Source organism: Diceros bicornis, chromosome 31 (assembly GCF_020826845.1).
Source record: "Diceros bicornis minor isolate mBicDic1 chromosome 31, mDicBic1.mat.cur, whole genome shotgun sequence".
NCBI lineage: Eukaryota > Metazoa > Chordata > Mammalia > Perissodactyla > Rhinocerotidae > Diceros > Diceros bicornis.
This window is the reverse complement of record NC_080770.1, coordinates 13,294,669-13,311,631: the sequence shown is the minus strand read 5'-3', so window position 1 is coordinate 13,311,631 and position 16,963 is coordinate 13,294,669. Positions and strand designations below refer to the sequence as shown.

The following is a 16,963-nucleotide window of genomic DNA, read 5'->3' as shown; positions in this document are numbered from 1 at the left end:
CCTATTTCCTCAGAAGTCCTGTGCTGGTGGTTGGCCCAGATGAAGGTCTCTATGTCTTTAGAGGTCTTCATTCTCCTGGCTGCCTTGATTTGGCCTTGCGCTGAGAACATCTATGGTAAATGACCAGTTTTAGAGAATGCTCCCCTGGAGGGGTTACTCAGAAGGATGGCTTTCCAGCCAGCGTTCTCCTCCCTGCAGAGATCTGATCTTACCATTTGCTAGAAGAGAAGTGTTTTCGGGTCAAGTAAACTTGAGTCAATATACTGTGGACACATTTTCTCTTTCTGCCTGAATGTCTGAGATTTTCCTTTCTCTTTTGTTGTGGTCATCTCTCCACCTGGATCTTATTTGCAGAGGTTCCTCAGAAATAGTCCTTGGCTCTGTTTCAGGTTTTTTTCAAACCCACTGCCAATTACCAGTAGTACTTGACTGTATTGTATTGTAAGTTACTTGGTTTTATCTTAACTGAACTTCCTGCTTCTGGAGTCTTCATATTTCCCCTTGATGATGCTCTTTTGTTCTTTTTAAAATACTATCTGACCTTCGCTCATGTCAAATTCATCAATGGTTCTACAAAGCCAATAGGATAAAGCAAAGTCAATGTCTGGGTCCTCTATTAGTTGATTCCAGTATATCTTTCCTATTTTACCTGGAATATTCTCCATTTTTTATGTTATCCAAATGCTTCCCAGCTTCAAGTCCTGACTAAATTGTCAATTACTCTAAGGTAGCATTTCAATATTATTTTTTGTGTTCTATATGATTTTTTAAAAGTCACTGAGACGTGTCTGTTTCCTTCTGTTTGAGGTGGGGTGTGTTTTTGGAATTGGTATGTGAATTTCTTATTCATCCATTTGGCCTGTAAACCCTTTATGAGCAAGGACTATGTATAGTTTCTGATCTTTCCATTTTACCTAAAAAGAATCTTTCAGAATGCCTAGAATAGTGCAGCTCACATGTAGCAGTTAGTTATGGACAATTGAATAATTTCAGTTCAGCACATTTGGAGAAAGGGCAGTGACCTGGGAGTCGGGGAAGAATTTTGGCTTCTGGGATGGGGTGAGCAGGGCGTTCAGGTCAGGCTATGGTACATGATGCTCAGGTGTAAGGAAGATTCTGCTTCAGTTAATGTAAACAGCAGCTATGTGTGTTCCTCAGGATTTTTCTCAAATGATTTCTCAGCTATTTGAGATACAATCTCAATGTCAAAATGAAACTTGACTCTAATATTTGTTTGAATAAAAGTAGTGATGGCAGAAGCATGGACTTCTTGTGTGTCTATTTCCACTTAGCCTTTTAAATCCATCTTTAATCCCAACTGTTGGGACCTTTTTTCCTTTAGGAAGGATCTTCCTGATAATCTTATCTAGGTGATGTAGAATAATATTTAAAACACATGGAGAGATGTCATTTGAGGTTACAATTACTGATGTAGAACACCTGCTGTCCCCAATCCCACTTTTTCCCCCAAACGTCTCCCTGCATATTCTTGCTATCTTGTTGATGATTTACCCGTAAAGAGCAAGAACTTCCAGGCTCAAATGGTGTTGGAGGTTTCCTGCTCATTAATCATATGAATATTTTTTCATGCTGGGAAGATTCAGCTCCTCCAAAGTGTTTAAGAATATCCTGAATGTCTTCCAAGGCCTACTAGTCCCTGTTACTGGCTTGGGAGCATTCCTAGTCAAGATTTGAACTGCTACCTATTCTTTTCACTGTGTAATCTGGCTTACTATTATTACTTTGCAATGAATGTGTGAGTGAGCATCCGTCATATAAGAAAGAAGAGAATAAATAGACAATTAGCCCCTCTGACGTGTCCGGCTTGCTCAGAGTCTTGTTAGGCTTATTTGTGATAAGTACAAAAAATATTGACGACAGATGGTCATTTTTAAAGACCCTTGTGTGTTTCTTCCAACAGCCACCTGTTGTCAATTCCTAAACTGATGAAAGATTCATCTACAGGGAGATACTTTAATGAGCTCTTGCTGCGGAAAAAAACCATCCGATTCTTAACATTTCTACAGCCACTATTGAGGGACAGTTTACTAAGTAGATCTGTGAAGAGCATAGGATCAAGGTCAATCATGTGTATGATTTGTGCCTAATAATACAGGTAATTTAATCTTTAGATGATCTACACACTTCAATGACAATGTTTGGCATATAGCGTATTACCAAGATTAGCACGAACATGGAAAACGTCGGTGAGAAGTTATCTAAATTGCACTAAGAAAGAAATCTTGTCTCCTGATAATTTTCTGACCACATATCTTTCATATATTTCTTCCAAAGGGGTCTTTAAGTAAGGCTTCAGACCTGGAATCCCTTATCAATTTACTCATCACCTTATGTCCTTTCTAGTTATCATCAGTCCTGAGTATTACTGAGCATACTGCTATTGGTGATTTGCTTTTTTTTCTTCTTCTGCCTTGAAAGATATGCTGGTCGCGGACAGCAGGTATTGATCAGACTTCAGCAGTGACTGAATTACTTATTTGGGGACTAAGAGGATACCACTTTTATTTACTTTCTAGGTTTCGTTCGGCTCCAAAAAAAGAACTGACATATAAGTGCTTTAATTGTGGCTATGTTTAGAACGCGTATAGTAATGAGGACACCTATGAGAGTATACGAAATTTATCTTAAATATCATTCCAAACTATTGTAGCTTAACTTTCCAGTTACCAGGTAGAATTGTCACCTTGAATGTACATTCACCTTAAACTTCAGCCCAGTACACCTATTGATCTGAGGCTCCAAGTACACTCAGTCAAATTACCACAACTTATGTTTAACCTGACTGTGAATCTTCACTTTTGGTAGCCTTCACTGACTTATGAGTAAGTTGTATGGCAGTTTTAACTAGTTTCTTTTTAACTAATAATTGGGTGTCTACAGAATGCAAGCTCTGTCCAGCCACCTGGGAGAACGCTGCCTCCCTAATTTGAATTGCTAGTGGGGCTTGCATTCTCTCCTGCCTTCTCCTTTCTTGAGTGGTAAAGTGGAAATTCTGTAATTTCTGCTCAACTGGAAGTCTTGTGTGCAGACATTACTATCTGCAAGGGCTACAATTCAAATTTTATGTATATATGTTCAACTGTGTTCTGTGTAGCTGTGACTATAAAGATGATTAAGAAATGAAATCCATGTTTCAAAGTATTTTTTCCAGCTTGGATGACAGGTCGTGTTACAGTTACTTATATCAACGTCAAAATAGGAAGATAAGATTTAAACCCTATTGCTTTTGCTTGTGTAAAACACAAGAAGGCTGTATCAAATGAGATCGAGGGTCATGTTTTGAGGCGTGATTCTAATACCTTAATAAGTGTAGGATAGGTATCGGCTATTTAAAAATAGTCTCTGCTTGCTTGGAAAAAATATTAAAAAAAAATATTTCTCTCTCATTTGAACTTTGTATCAACACATGTATAAAGTTTGTGTTGTGACTTGCTTCTTTCTCACAATTGTTTTTAGATTTATCTGTTTATATGTACAACTACAATTTATTTTCCATGGCATATAGAATTTGATTATATGCATATATCACAATTTATTTCTTCATTCTGCTGTTGGTCATTTTGCCTGGACTATCTTGTTCATTTACATTTGTTGTTATTGATACACTTGGAATTCATTGATTGCAAGCATCCTTTGTTTTTTATCCCCTTTTCCATCTGCTTTTAATAGGTGAAAGATTTAAAAAATCATAATATGTCTGCTTTGGGAGTTAATGAGACCAAGACAAATCATGTCAAAAGTGCTTGTCAACTTAGGTCCTGTAGATTGGAGGATAAGTTATTTTTGTCCCTCTCTTTCTCTTTTTTTTTACTTTTTAAAAATGAATAAAATAAATATTAGTAGGACTTTTACAGCCCAAAGTCAGTGTTCACTTCCATTCCAAGTAGAAATTCTTGCTTTGGTTTATTTATTTTCACAGCTATATGATATTCTGTAGTATGTCTATTCCACAATTTATTTATCCACTTTTCTCTTGGTGGACATGTAGGTTATTCTGGGTTCTTTTCCTCTTTCAAATAAATCTGCAGTATATTCTTCTGCACGTCTTTTTATTGTTTACTTTTTGTTCTTTTGTTGGTTTGTTTTTAGCTTTTTGTCTGTTTTCCCTCTTCTTTTTTTTGCCTTCCAGATTGTTTGAAATTTATTTGTTTTTGTCTTTCATTCTATTTTGTTCTTCTCTAGCTTGGAAACATTGCAGTGTAATTTAAAGTTGCTTTTTTCCCCTTGCTACTTATCAAGCATCTTTAAAAATGAAGGCTAATAAATCTTTGTTTTTTTCCCCAACAATAGAAAGACCTATGGAATTTAATTCTGATCACCCCTTCAGAAACTCTGGTTAATGTTTGTCTAGCACACTAAGTCAGAATCCAGCACACTTGCATTTCTTCCCAAGGAAAAATGAATCCATTAGAAATAGTGATTAGTATTGACTTACTGAAGATTTCAATGTAGTGGATAAGAATGGGTTTTACATAAAAAATTTCATAGAACTTGCATCCCAGACAGTGGATTTTTGTCTCTTCAAACTATTTCCTCTTATGGCTACAATTGTTTCCAGTTCTGGCTGCCCTAGATATGGATTCTGCTATACCAGCCTCACTCTCTTTCGCCCTCTCCAGAAGTATTACTGGGAATACATCTCTCCTATTCTAACGCATTGCAATTTACTTCTGCCTCTTATGTGTGGTCCTAGATACATCACCCAATTTGGAATCTAATTTCTTTAAGAGGAGGCAGGGTGATATAAGATTATGGATTTTCTTATTCTTATGTGTTTATTTTCTTCCCTTTGAAATAACTGAAATCTAGTTATTTGGGGATATAATTATGTAAATATTTTGGAAAAGAGTGGTAATACGAAAACTCTTTGTATGCTATTCTTTAAGCCGTTATCACTTTTTATTTATTACAAAGAGCAGAGCTGAATATTCTTTGAGCTCTTCCTTAAGAGAAATACACATCTGACACTTTCTCATCTGATTCTTTCTGCAGTGAAAATAAGTTGTTCCATGGACTGGGTGATGGTCTCAGTTAGTCCATGTGCATACAGCAGCAATCGGTATATATTTGCTGATGAATTATATCTGGGATCGGGCTGCCCTGTGACTCGGATACAAACATATGCATATGATTTTATATATCCTGTTCATGATTGCGGCATCAGGACAAAGGTGAGAATAGTGATTACTTATAAAAATAACATAAACATTTTTTCAGACATTTATGCCTGGTGCTAAAATTATTGTCTTTATTTTTCAAAGAATAAATTCTGCTCCTAGTTATAGTAATTTATGGGTAGATGACAACACAGTTCCTTGCGTTTCATTCAATGAGTATTGGGCTATCTCTTTGCATAGGACCTTAGAGCACAGATTTCCAGACTGGTTAGGGACCTGATGTTAAATTATCTTTAGGCTACTATTGTATTTCACTAAAGCTTAGGAGACAGTTTTAAATTTAATTCAATGCTCCTAATGTGGAAGATCACCAGTCCTGGGAAGGTATTTCATATTCAACATAAGATCATTAGAATCGACCCATGTTCTATGAGGATGTGTGTCAATATGGGAAGTGGATTTTCATTGGAATAAAATCCCTGTTGGTTATTTTGCTGGGCACAAATCTTAAACTGTATTGTTATCCTGGGACATTATCTCTTCATAGATTCCCCAATTTAAACAATTTATATTCAAACTACAGAAATATTTTGGGCCAGAGACTAATTATAATAGTCACTTATGAATAAGGTGGAATTTATTTTAGAAATGATGGAATTGGAGCTTCAGAAGGAGCTTTAATAATTTGCCTTGGGATACAGGGCTGCTTGGTGATAGTTTAGGTGCCAAACCAGGATGATTACCCTCCAAAAGTTATGCTTTAAACCACTCTGTTATTTGACCTCCAAATCATCTTTCTCAAAAGAATTGTTGAAAACTTTTTCCTTAATGAATCATAAATATGGCTCTAAGTGGCAGTTTAACCTCGCTCCTGTGTACTATTAAGATTTTTTTCCAGGCACTTTAAATCCACTCTTAAGATAACACATCTCTTCTGTGGGTTGTCAGAACTTTGTATGTACCTAAAAGTGCCACTAGCCGTTTTTGCGATCTTGAATGTTTTCTACTTCCTATTCAAGTGTATGTATGCTTCTTCTGTTACTAGAAATAGCTTTTACTTAAACTTTGTGCTCTCCTAGGTTGTTTCAGAGGATACTCTCCTTTTTCAAACTGAGATGTACTTTAACCCTAGGAATATACAGTGTGACTGTCAGAAAATCCCTTTGGAGTGTTCTGCCTCTAGGTGAGTCCAATAGACCAGACTGCTTTTGAATGCATTAGCTTCATCTGTACTTATGAGACTCTTCTACAGATACACAGATTTTAGAGACTATGACTCACCCATGAGCATAATTCCAAACAAACACCAAATTACATTGGCAAAAATATTTTAATGAACACTCTCATTTTTTATTTATTTTTTTAATGTAATATTCATTTTAGAATCAAACCATATACAATCTAGCATGACTAGGTTATTTTGCAGTAACCCAACTACAAAGCAGAGTCATTAAACACTCCAAGTCACCTTAGTACGTGGAAGAATCAAGTATGATATTATTTTTCAATGCTTTCTCCTTCAGAGTACTCTTTTCTGATACATTTTAAGGTTCAATTCCATGTTAGGAGAGTAAATGGATAAAAAATTAAGAGAAAACCAATCTTTCATTTTACTGCTAACTCATGGAGATACATAAAAGGAAGAGGTTATTAGTCTAATTATTAAATGCACTTTGCAGTTTTGTGTGACTGAGACATTGAATCCCAAAGAGGCCCCACACTGAACTTTGAGACCAAGTGTATCCCATACACTTTTACCACGTCACTGAAATATTTACATTGAGTGTTATAAATCTGAATGACAAACCTTGGAAACCCCCTGAAAACCATAGGCAAATTGTGTCTTTGTTTAATGTATGGAAAAAGTTGACACCAAAAAAATTTAGAGCTCAGAGAAAATATGCAGTGTCTTTCAGCATGATCAGAAAACATTTTTGGGGGCGGGGATTGGTATTTTTTTATTGTGGTAAAATATACATAAGATAAAATTTACCATTTTAAACATTTTAAGTGTATAGTTCAGTGGCAACAAGTACATTCACATTGTTGAATATCCTTGATCTTCCCTTTACCTTATTTTCATAGGGCAAAACCAAGGCTGAGGGATTTAGTGATACTCTGGGAAGTAGGTGACCCTAAATAGAACCAACACTTGATTCTGACACAAACATTTTCATTCCTATATATTAGCCAATGTTTAGAGTAACGTAAAAAGCTGTGACCTAATGCCCTGGAGCATTGTCTCTGCATAGGCTACCAAATTAATAGTAATGACTAAGGCATTTCCATTTTGATAGTTATTATTACGTAGTTTGCAGCTTATCTTCCTTAGAGAAAAATGAAGGCTAGATCAACAAAGGTATATGATTAGGTTTTTGGTGCATGAATTTTACTGCTGTACACACACGCACACGCACACACACACATACACACCCATACACCCCTCCTTTGCCAACACTACACCGGGTCAGATTAAGCTTTTGACAGTTTTTATTTACTGTTCTTAGGATCCACTTGTCTAAGTCTGTTTTATTGGGCACTTTGGTACTCTGCTAATGCAAGCATTATAAATCATCTATTATCCAGATGGTACAGACATTATGCCACACTCCTAAATCACTATACAGAAAATGATCATGGTGTTAAAAATGATCATGGTGGTAAAAATAACTTGGCTCCAAGTTTAGACTCAGAAAGACCTGGTAACTAGTATGCCAACCTTATCTGCTTTCTGTTTTCCTTTTCTTTAGGAAATCAACATGGCTTATACCAGTTTCTACAGATAATGAAATAAAATCAGATCTCAGTCCCTTTGTTGCTGACTTGGAGACAAAGCCAGAAGAGTTAGGATTATTAAGCTGTAGTCACACTGACTCCCTCCTTAAGGAGAAACAGAAACTTGGAATTGGTATCATGAATTTTGTTGGAAAAACAATGGTTTTTTGTACAAAAAAATAATTGGTATAAATCTTTCCTTAGGCATCTAATCACTAAAAAAACCCTAATTCAGTAAAGATCCTGATTCAGTGAAGGTGTATTTTTAGATATGTTTATTCATTAGGGGTATGGCATGTTAATTTGATGTTAACTATTAGGTAATTCATGTTACTCATCTTAGTTTTATTTTCTGTTCTAGATTCAGCAATACGTCTTCACTAATAGTAGTTTGATCTATTTGATATGAACCTCCAAGAAATAAGTTCTAAATCTTTTTCAGTAAGAATAAAAAATAAACATAGGGATGTAAATGTGCCAGAAACTAAAATTTGTGCAGAGTCTAAAATTTAAGACACTGACTCCCATGAAAGACAAAGTCCTTTTATGCGATGATTTAACTTGTATGAGCTTTCCTAATTAATCAGTAAAGTTGAGTCCTAAAAATAATTGGATGTATATCATATTTGAGTAATTATATGGAAGAAATTAGATTCATATTCTAGAATTTAAGAACTGTTCCCTTAACTGAAATTTAAAGTCAAATTTTCCTTTCTCACTGACGTAATTTTTCCACATTCAAAATAATTGACTGATCGAGGCGGTCAAACATAGAATCATCCTGCCACTTAAGAGCAACTCATTAGATGATCATTTATCACCAGCTACTTGCCATCTCCCTTCCCTAAAGAGGGAGTCTGCCCATGTAATACACCAAAAATCACGTCTGATTTTTGGGAGATTTCTTACATCAGTATGAGAATTGAACTGTGCCATTGTTTATTCAATTGCTTATTGAATGTACATTTTGGATGCTACATCTTTCTGGAAACAGATTTTTTTGCCAAGATATTTTTCATTAAGTTTTTTAAAAATTTAAAGTTCTGCTATCTTATTTTCAATAAAATGCTGCTTGTGGTTGGTTACTTGTCAAATAAAGAGTTTAAACATTGTCATAATGGGCATCTACCTTTGGCAGTTAATATACAGCTAAGAGGTAACACTTTTCTAAGGCTTAATATGTGTCAGGCAATACTACCACCATGCTGTCACAACTCATTTAATCTTAATAACCCAGAGTTACGTTTTACTATTATCTAAATTTTACAGATATGAAGACAAACACAGGTTGAATCATTTGCCTGAGTTGCACAGCTGGTCTCGAAATATATACTGGAAATTTGCTAGGGGAGTTGATCTTGAGTATTTTTACCATACACAAAAAATAGTAACTATGTGAGGTGATGCACACTTTTCTTTTGGTAAGAAAGATTGGGCCTGAGCTAACATCTGTTGCCAATCTTCTTCTTTTTGCTTGAGGAAGATTGTCCCTGAGCTAAAATCTGTGCCAATCTTCCTCTATTTTGTACGTGGGATGCTGCCACAGCATAGTTTGACGAGTGGTGTAGGTCTGCCCCCGGGGTTCCGAACCCATGGCACCCCCAGGCCCTTGAAGCAGAGCGTGTGAACTTAACCACTGCACCACTGGGCTGGCCTCATGATGGATATGTTAATTAGCTTGGTTGTGGTAATCATTTCATGATGAATTTTTTAATTTTTTTCCAGCTTTTCGAGGTATAATTGACAAACAAAAATTGTGTATATTTAAGGTGTACAATGTGATTTTTTTGATATATAACTGGATAGTTAATCAAAGACCACCTGGAGTGTCATTTGAGAGAATGAAAGCAAAGGGTGGAATGGGATTGTGGGATCTATTTTCTTGACTGAATTTCCATTTAATGTTTTTCACTTTCTTATTCCAATGTATGCAAAATATATAAGAATTTAAATCAAGTCTATATTTCTATAATTAATTCAAAAATATATGGACAAGCCCTTTGTTCCACCCCCACCCTGCCACTGCTTTTTTTTTTTTTAATAAGTTATTTGGGGGGAAATTATAAGACTGTTTTTGAATAATAGTGTAGGGCAACTTGACAGTTGTTGGAACAGTTGCAATCCGGGAGTGAATGATTCCGATTTGAGGTGTCATACTGACAACTGTACAACACAGTATAAGCTTGTTTCTCCACCTGCATTAGACAGTATTGATTAGGTTCTGCTACAATAATATGACCTCCATTATCAGTGGCTTACAAGAACAAAAGTTTATTTCTCACTCAGGTAAAGTCATTTGTGAGTCTCAACAACCCTCCAGGCAGCAGAAGCTCAACGTTTCAATCTACATCTATTTTACGAAATCTCCTTATCCACAAATGCTTCCCCCATCTCTCAGGTGGGAAAAAGTGTATACAATCTACTGTTGGCTCCTGTGAGTTGGAGAATATGTGATGAGTGTTAAAAATCGAATATGCAAAGATTTCAGAGCCTCAAAATAATTATTTTGGCTAAGGTGTCACTTAAATAATTGCCAGTCCTTTTTGGAAATCAAAAGTGCACATAATAAAATTACAAGAATGTCTCTGTTAAATATTCTATGGTCGTAAGTTCGTAGCTAGTAGCCTGCCCAGGCTCTCCATGTTAATGTAGGATTTTGTGTATATCTTTCTTTTCTGTTTCATTCCATGTAAGTGACTGAGGGATGAATTCATCAAGAACATTTACAAAACCCAATATAATTCACACAAGTAATAGATACTTTGTTTTCAGTTTTGCTGGAGGTAAAGCTGGACTTGGTATAATCAAAACTCATTGAAGAACCAGTATTGATTAGTTGATATGCTTAAATGCTGATTTATTTTATTCTTGAAAATATGTTCCTGTTTTCCTTGGGAGGTAGAGAGGGAGGCAGGGGAGAGTAGAAATTCTTTTTCTTGAGAAGTAGGTTTTAGTGACATCATGGGTTCAAGATCAGTTGTAGATAAAGAGAAAAAATGTTCAACATGCCAAGAATCAGTAGATGAATCACTGTTTCAGCTTCATTATGGTAGTGTTCACACTTCTGTATGCATTAGTCAAAATTCATAGGACTACACAGCTGAAAAAGAAGGAAATTTACTGTGTATAAATTATATTTCAAGAAAGCTGACATAAAAATATGCCAGCCTGGCTACAAGGCACAATTATCTCCATCCCATAGGAATCTAAGTGCATGGAGATAACATTTAACAGTATATCAGTGAGACTTTTAGGCTGGGATTTACTGTTCTATCAGAAAATGAAAGTTATTGTATGAAATATATGCTCTTGAAAGAAAAAGAAAAGTATTGAGAGGCCAATAAGGATTTTGGTGGAAAGGAGATGGAAAAAGCAATAAGGATCTAAGGATATTTGGATTGAAGCACCCAGGCAACTTCCATTTGAAGAGCTCAACCACATTCCAGCTAGGGAAAGACCCCCATAGGATCTTGAGCAAAACTTGTAGAGAGGCCCTCTAAATAGCCCACCAAAAGGCTCCAAAAACTACCCAGGGAAAATCTGCAGACTGACTCTGAGAAGGAGACAAAAGGGAGTTGATGACTCACTCAGAGAATGACTTACCAAGAAGCAACTGGAAGGTGCTCAGGAGGTCTACTTGGCCAACAAGTTGGGCAGATTGACCAGGGTGGATCCCTGTAGATGTGCATCAGCTGTGGCTTGCTGCAAACTATATGTTGCTCTTTCCTGAGACGTCTCATAGCCACTTACAAACCAGAAGTCTAATACCATAGTGGCTGAAAACACCACTTGAGTCCCTCTTGGGAGATTTCCTTCGTTGATCCAGGCACTCAACAGGTGGTATGAAGCCCACATTATATAGTTTTGTATGTGTAGCAGAAGGGACTCAAGTTCCTTTAATACATGGAACTGTTTAAACTGAGAACTAATTCTAGTCCTTCCCCATTTTTCCTTTCCATTGTCATCTAGCCATGTGAGATCCTGAGCCAGGGTTGCTGAGCTCCTTAGAGAAAAGCCTCAGGCAGGCCAGGTAGACAAGTTACTCATAAAAATTTCAACCTCCACTGGGGGTAACTCACTACTTGTCTCCCTCTCCCACTTGTGGAGGAGAAATAATAGGGCCTTGAGAGGTTCCCTCTCTGATATTCCTCATGGACTTACAGAGGCCCCTCAGGCCAAGAATGAGAGCAGTTAAGCTCTTCAGCCCCTCAAGCCCAGCATCATGGACAAATTCTGGAGGCAAGGGATTGTATGGGGTTGGGGGCTGAGTGCTAGCATGGACCGGACAAGGTGCCTGGAAATGGTCAAGAATGATCCAAGGGAGTAGATTAGAATTTGTGCCCTAAATAGGTTTACCAGATTTCGCAAATCAAAATACAGGGTGCCCAGTTAAATTTGAATTTCTGATAACATTATTTTCATTTTAATTATATCCCATGTAATACTTGGGACTTGCTTTACTTAAATACTCAAATATCACATGGGGCATACTTATATTTTAAAAAAATTATTATTTTCCTGAAATTCAAATTTAACTGGGAATCCTATATTTTATCTGGCAACCTTAGTCCCAAGAGAATCCAGCCAGAGAAAAGCAATGGCCTAGCAGCAGAGAACAGAGGGGAAAGAAAGTCTGGAAGGAAGATGCTCACCAAAGAAGGGCTGTATCACCTCTAAGATTTTTTCATTGTAGAAAAAGAATACTGGAGATGAATTTAAGAATTTGCGAATGGAAATAGGTCAGAGGGAGAAAGTCAAATACCATATGATCTCACACACAGGTAGAAGATAAAATCAACAACAAACAATCACATAGAGTCAGAGATTGGATTGGTGGTTACCAGAGAGGAAGGGAGGAGGGAGGAGGGTGAAAGGGGTGATTAGGCACATGTGCATGGTGATGGAGTGTAATTAGCCTTTGGGTGGTGAACACGATGTAATATACACAGAAATCGAGATATAAGGGTGTGCACCTGAAAATTACATAATGTTATAAACCAACGTTACTGCAATTAAAAAAAAAAGAACTTGTTCAAGGGCCAAAGGGTTTAGGAGATAGTCAAAGCTGGGCAATCCTCAGATCCTAAGCCACAATTGGGGGACATTCTGAGAGTCAGTAAGTGGGGAGACTCCCAGAAGGTAACTGGGGATCTGACTAGTCTAGTGACTGAGAAATGCCACTTGACCAACAAGAAGGTTGTTGGATCAATATGGAGACAGCCTTAAAGAAGAGCATGCTGGTGAGTTAAGGATCAAAGTGGACCCACTGAATTAGCCCTGGAATGTGTCTTGTGGGAACATGGCAGCTTCCCAAGTGCCGTATGTCCATGTGGAAGCTAGAAGTAACAGCCTGGGTCGGAAGGAGCTCAGAGCTCTATATTTCAAGCCCCAAGGAAGAGTAAAGGTCTAATTTCCAAGCCAGCTGATGAGAGAGGGGACCCCAGGAGACACAAAGGAGGGGAGCATTGAAGAGGAGATGCAGGTTTAAGGACCTCCTAAGCCAGAGAGAAGAGGAATCCCTGCCCAGACTAGGGGGTTAGTAGACAACCTTGTAAGCAAGAACCTCCACTTCCTGCAACAGAAGGGATAGGCTCCTCTAGAGGGAACTCTGTGGGTATAAGATGAAGCACTTGATCCATTGACTTCATCCCAGGACCCAGGGCAAGTGCAGGAAGGTCTGCTGCAAAAAGACAAGTCAGTGTCAGGCTCTGTACAGAACCCAGGCCCGTTGGAAACCAACCCTCTCTTCATGGGGAGACATTGAAATGCAGGAGGGCATGCCAGCCATTGGCATTCTCCTGGAGAAGAACCTCGAACTTACACGTGGACTTCTTACACAAGAGGAAAGTAGCACAAGAAGGAATCCAGGCCTAGGTAGGACCTGTAAGTAAGTGATCCAAGGCTTTTTTCTACCTTGTTACATCAGCAGACACATGTTCATCAATACTCAGGACTGTTTAGAATATGCATAAACATCTACTTATTTTTTTATTTTTTATTCATGAACATTTGTGATCTACCCTACCAGACTCTAACTTGTATATTCTGTTCATCTTTGTATGTCCATTGTACCTATCTCAGTACCTTGTACCTAATAGATACTCAACAAGTTTTGTTTTTCAATTATTTTATTTTTATTTTTTGTGAAGATCAGCCCTGAGCTAACATTCCTTTCCCAATCTTCCTCTTTTTGCTGAGGAAGATTGGCCCTGGGCTAACATCCATGCCCATCTTCCTCTACTTTATATGGGACGCTGCCACAGCATGGCTTGACAAGTGGTGCGTCAGTGTGCCCCCGGGATCCGAACCCGCGATCCCTGGGCCACCGAAGCGGAGCCCGTGCACTTAACTGCTACGCCACTGGGCCGGACCCTCAATTATTTTATTGCGGTCATATTGGTTTATAACATTGTGTAATTTCAGGTGTACATTATTGTGTATAAGTTTCTGTATAGACTGCGTCGTGCTCACCACCAATAGTCTAATTTTTATCCATCACCGTACGTATGTGCCTTTTTACCCCTTACCCTATAGCCATCCACTTCTGTTTCTAGTTGGGACATAAATTTGGCAAGAGGTGTATCAACAAAGGAGTCACATCTAAAAAGAACCTAGCCATTTTGATTACAGAGCCTATATTCCTCCTACTCATCCAAAATAGTAGTCAGAATATCAAAAGTTCACATCGAATGAAATGGAATGAAAATTAGAGATATTTAAAAGACTTCGGAAATAAGGAGTGATTCTGAATTATTTACAAGTCAAGGATTCTGTATTGTGTAAAAATGTTAGAGTTCCTTAGCATCTACTACTTTTCTTCTTTGAAGAAGATTGAAAAGGCATTTTAGGATTGAAAGCTGTTTCCAGAAAAATAGAATCTATGCTGTTCTAATCCGATAATTCTACTGACAACTCATAGGAGAGTCCAAAGCTAATCGAGAAGTGAAACCAGAAAGAGTGGTCATATATACTCATATCTTGTAGCAGTTAGGGTTCAATCAGGGAAGCAGAACCAGTGTGAGTGATATTGATAAGGGAATTATCATAAGTGATAATAAATTTGGGGGAACCAGGAAAGAAATCTATGGAAGGTTATTGCCTTTGCATCTGGTGGTGGACCTGATGCTGATGTAGGTAAGCAAGGTTGGCAGTCTGGAAAAAGAAGCTGGACATGAAAAATGGTTAAAAGGGTAAATTTTATGTAATGTGTTTTTAACCACAATAATAATTTAAAAAGCTTGACTTGAAGCATGGAATCATGGGAACATATTGGAACCTGCATCTTTCTCTCATTGTCTCTAATCTTGACCATATGGATGACCTGCAGAAGAAGGTGGCACTCATCATCATGGAGTTGCGCAAGTACGTGGTCCAAGGCTCAGGGAGGATGAAGGAGGAGATTGACGAGAGCAGGAGAAGCTGCAGGCCCAGCGATGGTCCTGTGCTAACAAGGTGTGCCAGCAGATCAGCAGCAGTGGGTGCACGGTGCAGCAGCACCCGGCCCTCTACATCCACCTTTGGAGCATCTTGGCTGCTGCCTCACTTCTGTGTTCCAGATCTCACGCAAATTTCTAATGTGGCGAACCTTAACCCAGAACTGTTCAGGGAAGGGAATTCTGGCAAATCTAGTTCCAGCTTAGCTAATTGACACAGGACAACTCTAAAGCTGTTAAAAATAGAGGGCTGGGTAGCACCATGGAGGGCAGAAAGTGGGAGTATTGGAGACTGCATACACTGTATGTGTGCTCACAGGTGGTGCAGGCTTTCTAGAGGATACAATCTAGCAGTCCTCAACAAAATTAATTATGTGCATATTCTATGGCTTAGCAATCATAGTTTTGATTTTATGTCTCAAAGAAATTTTCACATAGATTTAGAGAAGATGGATATGAGAAGAATCTTCAAGTCATTATGGTGGTGAGAGTTGGGATCCATTTGGGTGTTCATCTCTGGTCAGGTAAGAAGTGATAAATGTGCACTAAGAAAGATGATGCAGCTGTAGGAAGAAGCAGACTAGACACTCACATACAATAACTATGATTGGGTACTAATAATAGAGCTGAGTAAAAAAAGGAAAATAAAGTCTATCACACAATGGCAATTTATGTATATTAAAAATGTATGTACGTAAAACAGAAATATGCACTTCATAAGAACACAAAATAATATGCATTAGACATTAGAATGCTTGCCTTTGGTGGGGAGGAGAATGCAGACAAAAGTCAATAGATGAGAGAGTGAATTAATGAACTGTAATTCTTCGTTTAATGCCTCTCTTGCACCACAGAGGATATACTTATCAGTATGAAGTCCTATAAAATTGGCTCCAATGAGTGAAATCTGCTTAACTTCAAGCTAAGATTCAATTTTCTCCACTAAAATAAAGTACGCAAGCCACCTTGGTGGAAGGGACAATCTTTCTTGAAGAAATTAATTTGTTCTTTCCTCTCTCATCTCCAACCCTCTGATTTTAAAGATCTTGCCAATTTACCCTGTGGTTCCCCAATCTGGCTTCACGTTAGAATCATCTTGGGACGGTTTAAAAAAAATATCTATGTGAGTGGGTCCACTCCAGTGGTACTGATTTAATGCCTTATAAACTCCCCAGAAGATTCAACTAGGTAGTTGAAAGTTGAGAACAACAGTCCTAACATTTTCTATCTAGGCTATTTCTCTTTTTACCAACAAATATTATGATAAATTCTCTGGTTTCCTGTGGAACTCTAGAAATGCAATGCCTTCCTTCAAATTCTAAGACTAGATCTCTACTAAATATATTTTTCCCCCTTTATCTAAAAAACAGCGTGAGGTCAAAATCGGAAAGAATCAAGGCTAATTTCTGATCATTGGTTTCACTTCATTTGATGGATCGCCTTTCAGGCCTCTAGTAACAGCAATCCTCATCCATCATAACCTTTTATTGTCTTACAATTATACTAAATAATATAATTTCTGAAAGGGCATGGTTTCAAAGCAGTGACTTAAAAACTTACAAAGTTAAAAACTAGTAAGCGATGAATCAAACACATTTAACAAAGTCAGAGACCTTA

At 37.6% G+C, this 16,963-nt stretch overlaps 1 protein-coding gene across 1 annotated transcript; it reads left to right on the top strand.

The window, feature by feature from the left end:
• The first annotated feature begins 51 nt into the window (after positions 1–51).
• Positions 52–15,561, top strand: OOSP2 (oocyte secreted protein 2). Its single transcript, XM_058527229.1, has 5 exons — positions 52–115; positions 5,014–5,192; positions 6,218–6,321; positions 7,889–8,075; positions 15,151–15,561. The coding sequence occupies exons 1-5, from the start codon at positions 52–54 to the stop codon at positions 15,559–15,561; spliced, it is 945 nt and encodes a 314-aa protein (XP_058383212.1).
• The last annotated feature ends 1,402 nt before the right edge of the window (positions 15,562–16,963 follow it).

What these genes read in the sequence shown, in the direction of transcription:
- OOSP2 (XM_058527229.1), top strand. Translation starts at nt 52, where the DNA reads ATGTCTTTAGAGGTCTTCATTCTCCTGGCTGCCTTGATTTGGCCTTGC. An exon ending in TTGCGCTGAGAACATCTATG is followed by an intron (nt 116 to 5,013) that starts GTAAATGACCAG and finishes TTCTTTCTGCAG; the next exon opens with TGAAAATAAGTTGTTCCATG. An exon ending in ATTGCGGCATCAGGACAAAG is followed by an intron (nt 5,193 to 6,217) that starts GTGAGAATAGTG and finishes GTGCTCTCCTAG; the next exon opens with GTTGTTTCAGAGGATACTCT.